Here is a 7,619-nt window from a genome sequence, read left to right as displayed (position 1 = left end):
ACAAATCTTAAGGGACTAATCCAAGAGGCCCTTTTTTAGTCCAAAACTCCCCTAATGGGGTGTGTTGATTGCAAGATTCTTTAACCTATCCTATAAATCTTATATAGTTGTATTATTATTTTTATTACTTTCCTACAATAATTTAAGTTTTTAAAGAATCTAAACCTTGAATAGGTATCAAAGAAAAAAGTTAGTATTGCAAAGCAGACCTTTCCTTATCATTGCTAGAGTGTTGTACAGAAGAGGTATTGATCAGGTCATCAGAAGGTGTGTCCAAGACCATGAGCAAAAAGCTGTGTTAGTAGAGGCACATGGACGGCCAGTAGGAGGCCACTTCTCAGGTGATATCATAGGCAAGAAAATCTTGCAAACTGGATTATGGTGGCCCGTAGTATTAAAAGATGCACACAATTATGCAAAACCATGCTTGACATGTCAAAGGGATGACAAACCAATGGATAGTGACAGAATGCCACATCAGCCCATTCTTCCATTAGGACCTTTTCAAAAGTGGGGATTGGACTTTATTGGACCAATCAAACCTATAGCCAAATTCTTAGTTAATCAATATATTCTTGGTGCTACTAATTATTGCACTAAATGGGTTGAGACTGTAACATTGAAGACATGCAAAGCTAGAACAATTGCAAATTTTTTGTATCACAATATTGTAACCAGATTTGGTGTTCCTATTGAGAATGTATCTAACAGAGGAACCCATTTCATTAACAAAACCATCAAAAAAATGACTAAGATGCACATGATGCTGCACAAAAAATCCACAGCATATTACCCACATGCCAATGGATTGGCTGAAAGCTCCAACAAGCTCATGAAAAAGGTTTATAAAAGAACAATTGCTGATCACCCGGAGGATTGGGATCAGCATTTAGACTCAATGCTTTGGGCACTTAGGGCAGGACACAAGGTGGCCATAGGATTGACACCTTTCAGTCTAGTGTATGGTTGTGAAGTAGTAGTACCCATGGAATTTGTTGCAGGAAGTCTCAGGGTGGCAATTAATAGCAAACTTTCCCCAGAAGACTCCATCAATGCAAGGTTGGAGCAGGTTTTACAATTGGATGAGGATAGATTGGCCAGCTCCCATACAACTGACATTATCCATAGAAAAGGAGGGCAAGCAACCTGGATCAATAGAAATATTAAATTCAAGCTTGGTGTTGATGTTCAACACTAAACTGGGCAAAATGCCAGGTAAATTCAAATTAAGGTATGGTGGTCCATTCAAGGTGATTAATACATAATGGCAAGGGACATTCTCTTGGCAGACCTACATGGCAACTCCTTTGAGAAACCAGTCAATGGTTTTAGACTTAAGCCTTACATTGGCCCTGCTCCCACATAGGTGAAGATCAACAAAATCTCACTACATGACCTTTTGAGGTACACAGTTATACAGTCTCTGTTTCATCCTATCAGCTCACTAATGGGGTATCATGTATCAGACAAATTCAGAAAAGTTTAGTGACAGCTCTGCACAACATCATAGCAAGCAATCACATTCACCCCGATTCCGCCAACCATGCAGTAACAATGTTGCTGCTCTTCCAATATGGTTTAGGTATACTCAACTTACCCTATAATAAACAAAGGTGATTTTCCACATGAAAAGAGGCAACAACAAGATGATGAAGCAACAAGCTCTAGTCCAACAATGGTCCGATGTGTTTCTGACCAAAGTCTGACAAAACCGAGTGAGAACTCTGCCATGGTTTTGCCGATGGGTACCAAACTATGCAAATCCGACTACGATCTGCCACACACATGCCGCACGTGTCTTTTCTAACTTTTGGGATTTCGAATGAGGTCTAATTCCTTGATCGCGTATTCAGTCTCACATCCGATCCCCCCACTCCAATCCAACTTCCATCTGACTCTAGTGTCTGCCCACTATCCGAACCTTGTAGTCAACTCCGATTCTCCACATGAATCACAACAAAGTCCCACCCTTATTCTATCGACTCACAGAAGACATTGGACTAGCCATACCAACCCATCAATGCCTGTATATACACAGAATCAATGGTACAAAATTCGATAAGGCTGCTCACACAAGGAATGCCCTCACCACAAGGAAAAGTATCATCGTCAATGCATGCTTTACCAACTCCATGATGAAGACTCATAGAAGCAAGGAGGGATGGGGGGTGGATTATACAAACACCTAATCACTGCTTCAAACTGCCAATCCAACACATGCGAGACTATCAGTGAATCTCCACACAAGCCAAATGAACGACGGCTTCTCCACACAAACTTTCCTTCAAATGCCTCCAAAGCGTAGTTTGAGGCTCACTGTTGGGATATGTGTGATCAAAGGCTTGCTAGGTGCATGTGTGCATCTACAAGCAGTCATGTGCTTGTGTGTGTGTGTGTGTATAGAAGGGGCACACTTAGTGCCATAGGCCATGACATAGGTGATGATGTAATGCAAAGGTCCCCACATGGGGTGGTGCCTATGATTGTGGAGTTCCTATGATTTAGGAGTTACCTCCATTGATGTAGGAGAGGTGTCATTCATTTAGGCCACCCTCTCTCCATTTCTATAAAAGAGGGACCTCCCTCTCACAATGAATAGAACACCCATTGCAACATCTTATGTGTTCTCACTTAGTCTTGCCACAATGCATCTATTCTTCCCCACGTTCCAACATGTGGTACTGGAGCCATTCTATCCTCCTTGAGCTTCCACCTCATGCTCCTAGCATGCTCTAGCTCCAAAGTGCCACCTCATCATCTTCTTCAACCTTCTTCCACATCTCTCCCATTTTTCCCAATTCTGCCTGAATCTTGCAACATCAGTTTCTCCAAATCCAACTCTTAGCTTTCAAAATGGTTTTGGCTACAGCTTCCCCACACTAGGGCACACCTCTGCACTATATCGCACGCACATGATTGATTATATCTTTGTACTATCATTGACATGCACTTTGCATTGTATCATGCACACAAAAGAATACTCTAAACATGACCAATGACCACCTCTGCAGAAATATTTCTAGATATATATAGGAGCTCGAGTTCTGCTCTTGCACTCCCCAAGAATTTTTTCATCCGAGCGAATTTTTTCATCCGAGCTAGGGACCTTAGATTGAGTGTGAGTGTTGGAGCTATATACGCTTGCGCTAGCTTTGGCTAAGGTACCACCCATATGCATCATTAATACAAGTATATCTTCCCGAAGCAATCTTGTGTTTCACGCCTCTCTTCCTCTCCTTCCAACAATGCCACAAGCTCCAAACATGGTATGCAGAGTTAATCACACGCTCAAATCCATTCCTTGATACACTTAGAAGTCATCCCTTTTCTGTAGCTTTCGAACCACCATGCTATAAGGACAAATCGAAGTACATCAACTCGAATTTTAGAATAGTCCTGAATTAGCATCAAAAGAAACAAAATAACAGATGACGCTGCAGACGATCAAGGAAGTAGAAAGTACAACTCAGTGATGAAGTTTACATGTATTGAGAATGTGCTGCTGTGTGAAGATTAACAGAGTCTAGATTACAAAAAGAAAGTATCTGATTGTAAAACAAGGATAGGATCTACGGCCTTTCTGGCTACATAATAGAGATGAAGAAACCCATCAGGGATATTTGACCGCGTGTGGATTCCAGACAACTGTAGAGTACTCAGTCATTTCTTTTACCAATCATGCAGTTAGTTTTCCTGCCCCAACAAAGTCCTGAGCCGCTTTAGTGGCGATAGTATCACCAATGCTGTTTAAGCAAATATAGGGTCGGCAGAATTTGCAGAACTTGTCTGACGGTGCTGAGCATTATGGGCAGAAAGAATGAACAAAACTTAGCTCTGGAAGGGTAATTTGCAAATCTATCCGAACGCCCGAAGTCTAATAGTTACTTCATGAGACGTAAACATGCTACGCTGAGTTAATCACAAGCTCGAAACCATTCCCGGACACTTAGAAGTCACCCCTTTCTTGCAGCTTACGCTCTAAGGACAAGCCCAAGGCTTAAGGGATGTACACCACCTCGAATTTTAGAACAATCCTAAATTAACATCAAAAGAAACAGATGACCCTGCAGATGATAAGGATGTATAGAGTGCGACGCAGTGATAAAGTTTTCATGTATTGAGAATGTGCTGCTGATCATTTGAAGATCAGACTTCAAAAAAGAGTATCTGATTTGTAAAACAAGGCTGGCATCTGCGGCCTTTCTAGCTACATGGTAGGGATGAAGAAACCAATCACCTCAGGTTGTGGGTGATTGACTCGATGTGAAGAATTGCCGGCAACTGTATGTCAGTCATTTTACCAATCGTGTAGTTAGTTTTCGTGGCCCAACAGAGGCCTACTGCTTTAGTGGTGATGGTATGGACAATGATGTCTAAGAGAATGGCAAGGGCAGCAGTTCTTTCCGCGCTCCTGCTGCCGACACAAGGGTCGGCAGAATTTGCAAAACTTGTGTCAGACGATGGTCAGCGTTTTGGACAGAAAGAATGAACATAACTTAGCTCTGGAAGGATAATTTGCAAATCCATCCGATCAGTGGCGACTCCCTCCAACGCCAGAAGTCCAATAGTCTGCACCGTTGCTGCTTGCCACGTTGAGAGTGCACGAGACAGGTACCAAACAAAGCCCTCTGCTTCTCAAATCAGATACACCTTCACCCCCCATCTTCCTCGTCGACGAGAATGCACCGGAGTCCTGTGGAAAATCGAAGGAAAATCAGACTGATCCTTAGCAGGTTTGCTATCTTCACCAAATCTAACAAGGCTATAATATCAGATACAGAAAAGCAGGCGACCTGTAGCTAAGGGAGTATGACAGCACCTGTCGATTGACGGTGGACTTCATGTAGGGCGAGCTTAAAACCTGCATGACAGTGCCGCAAGATTAGTGATCATAGTTTGCTTCTGAATCCACTGGGCGGATGCCACCAGCCCTGGGGATCCCATACTTGGAAGAGAAAATACCTGAACCTGCTCCTGGAGGAATTTGATGTAACCGATTGCTTCCGATAAGACGGATGCCGTGTCCGTCTGCAGTTTGAACTACGGCGGTCAGTGGAAAGATCATACCTGTTCATAGGATATGATTCACGAGAGCAGCAGATCTTCGTTGCAAAAGTAGGTCGGGGTCCTCACCTTCCCAAAAGGCGAGACTAATTGCTGCAGCGCTGTGATCTTCTCGCCAAGCCTTTCCTTCGAGCGTGCAGCTTGCGATTGCGTGGTCTGATTCTGCACACGATCATCAATTAGGTGGCACTTGGAAGGATGCATCCAAGGAGTGAAGTCGTCACTACGGTGCAGCGATTGGACTCACCTTGTTAGCTTGCAAGGAGCATCCAGCAGGCTCAGTGCCGAGTTTGGGCCGTTTGGGCAAGCCGTTGGCGCCAGCGTCGTCACTCTCGCAAGGAGCCAGTGCGCCGTTCCTTTTGTTGCTATCCTCGTCAGCCGGCTCCTGAGAAACAATACAATCGAGACTAAGCGCGTGGGGAAAAAAGCGACGGGAGCACGAACCCATTCGTGCGGATTGGGCAGCTGTGCTGTAGAATCAGCAATTGAAACAAAAACGGTGGCATCTCGCCATCGGGAGGGTAAGGGAGGGTTAAAGCGACTCACCAGAATCGGGTTCAAGGGGCAGCAGGAGGAATCGGCAACCGCTGGGGCAGGCTTGCGTGAAGTGGTGGGAGGGACGAGGAGGTTAATGGTGGGGGCGGCGGAGGAGCTGCTCATCAATGCAGGGGGGAGGGGATCGAGGTGGGCGGGGAGATGACTCATGTTACTGTGGAAGGCCGCGAGGAGGGAGGAGCTGGAAGGAGGAGAAAGGGAGGAGGAGGCCGGAGAGGGGGAAGGGGAAGGGGAAGCGGGGAGAGAGGGGGGGGAAGGCCAGGGGGGTGGGAGGAGGTGGTGATGGAGGGAGGAAAGAGGAGGAGGAGGAGGAGGGGAGGAGGAGGAAGAAGAAGAAGAAGTGAAGGGGAGGTAAGGGTGGTGGTGAGCCATAGCCATGGGGAAGAGGAAGGAGGACGACGACGAGGAGGAGGGAGGGGGGAGGACGGAGGCCTGAGAGTGGCCGTAGGAGTGGAGCCAGAGAGGACTCAGAGGAGGAGGAGGAGGAGCAAGATGAGAAGCAGAAGAAGCTGAAACGCCGTCCTGGCGGCGGCTGGCAACAGTCGACGAACAGCAAAAATGAGACAACGACGAAGACGACGAAGACGACGAAACCGAGGGTGGCAAAATCGCGTACGCCGCGTACGTCTCATCATCCATCTTTCCGTCCATCCTTCCGGCATCTCCTTCCGTCGCTTTTACGCCAAAATTTCGCACGTAATTGTAATCAACCCCCTCCATCACCCTACAAATATAGACTTACGTCCTTTAAGGCTTTATTGTTGTCCCCGACGGCGCCATACAAAACCCTAATTTTTCCTTTGTATATTCTACTTCCTGCACCCGACCACCCTCACAGTCTGCCTTCCGTCTTCCCGCAGACAAGATCTCGCCTCCCCCTCGATCGCCGCTTCCGTTCCCTTCCCTCGAAATATTCCGGCCTCTTTTTTCTTGCTTCCTAGTTGCTCATTTCTAGCAAACCTTCTTCCTGCATGGCCACCCCCCCCCATCCTGAGATGAGGATTTGGTTGATCGGAAGACGGATGTCTGGGACCTTGTGTCGTCCCTCAGTTCATCGCTCACCTTTTCCTCGCACCGACACTACAACAAAATCTCTACTCCGCAATCTCGATAACAAAATCTCTACACAATCTCCACAACAATTTCGGCTGCGGCTTTCCTAGTGGCGATCAACGACCACCAGGACCCAGGTTTTCGCCAAGCTCCAGAAATCGATTAGATCGACCGTCGACGTGCAGCTCTAAACCTTTTACACTGACACGGTTTCTTTAAACTATATATCACGCTAGCTCTTTGCTCATCGGGACAAGATTATATTGGGAAGTGGCGACCAAATCGTAGCCTCGTCTGCAGAGAAAGCAACCCTGCAACAGAAGGGGGACTGAAGCGCACATCATCGTAACCAGCAGTATCTCCATACATGGACGCCTTTCACGTGTATCATTGAAAGACTCTACATGCAGATAGAGAAATCATGGCAGGCCGCAGTTCATGAGCTTGACGATTGAGCGAATGCTGAAGATGACCCGAAGAGAAAATCTGGTCGCCTCGCTACGGATTAAGAAGCAGACGCGCAAATTCCTTGTATCTTCAGTTCGGATATGTCGATCAACGATCAACAACAACGTGAATGCAGTTTCAAGTCCTCTGTTCGACTGTTGGAACGGATCAATCAAACACTAAACTCATCATCACAGCCGGAGTTTCCAGTCTATGACTTCCTTTTATGCTGCTTCCCTCATCCACCAAAGTTTATACCGTAGCATGGTACCAGTCGTCCTCACAAAAGTCTTCACCTCCCAGCTTGCAGATGTACCCCCCCATAAAGAAAAAGCTCAATTAGTAGAGTGTGCGCGTCGAAATTCAATGACGGGATTTAGACTGGCTGGACGAGCCTTCTGTGTTCCCCCCTGCCGCCTGGGCATCTCCAATGGCACCGCTTCTCTCTCTCGCACTTCTAGAACAGCCACGCCGCGGTCTCTGCCCCTGTCCTTCGCTGT

The 7,619-nt window shown here is 46.4% G+C and overlaps 1 protein-coding gene across 1 annotated transcript; it reads right to left on the bottom strand.

Moving 5' to 3' along the window:
* Positions 1 to 3,493: 3,493 nt before the first annotated feature.
* LOC147884201 (uncharacterized) lies at positions 3,494 to 7,291 on the bottom strand. The gene is made up of 6 exons (XM_087398993.1): positions 5,611 to 7,291; positions 5,312 to 5,449; positions 5,134 to 5,226; positions 4,963 to 5,028; positions 4,820 to 4,861; positions 3,494 to 4,693 (listed from the first exon to the last, which is right to left on the bottom strand). Exons 1-6 carry the CDS (start codon positions 6,337 to 6,339, stop codon positions 4,532 to 4,534), a joined length of 1,230 nt encoding a protein of 409 aa, XP_087255119.1. The 5' UTR covers positions 6,340 to 7,291; the 3' UTR covers positions 3,494 to 4,531.
* Between the last annotated feature and the right edge of the window lie 328 nt (positions 7,292 to 7,619).

This window comes from Dipteris shenzhenensis, chromosome 27, assembly GCF_047967505.1.
Source record: "Dipteris shenzhenensis isolate YYH24624 ecotype China chromosome 27, Dip_SZ_1.0, whole genome shotgun sequence".
Lineage (NCBI taxonomy): Eukaryota > Viridiplantae > Streptophyta > Polypodiopsida > Gleicheniales > Dipteridaceae > Dipteris > Dipteris shenzhenensis.
This window is presented reverse-complemented; position numbering and strand designations above follow the sequence as displayed.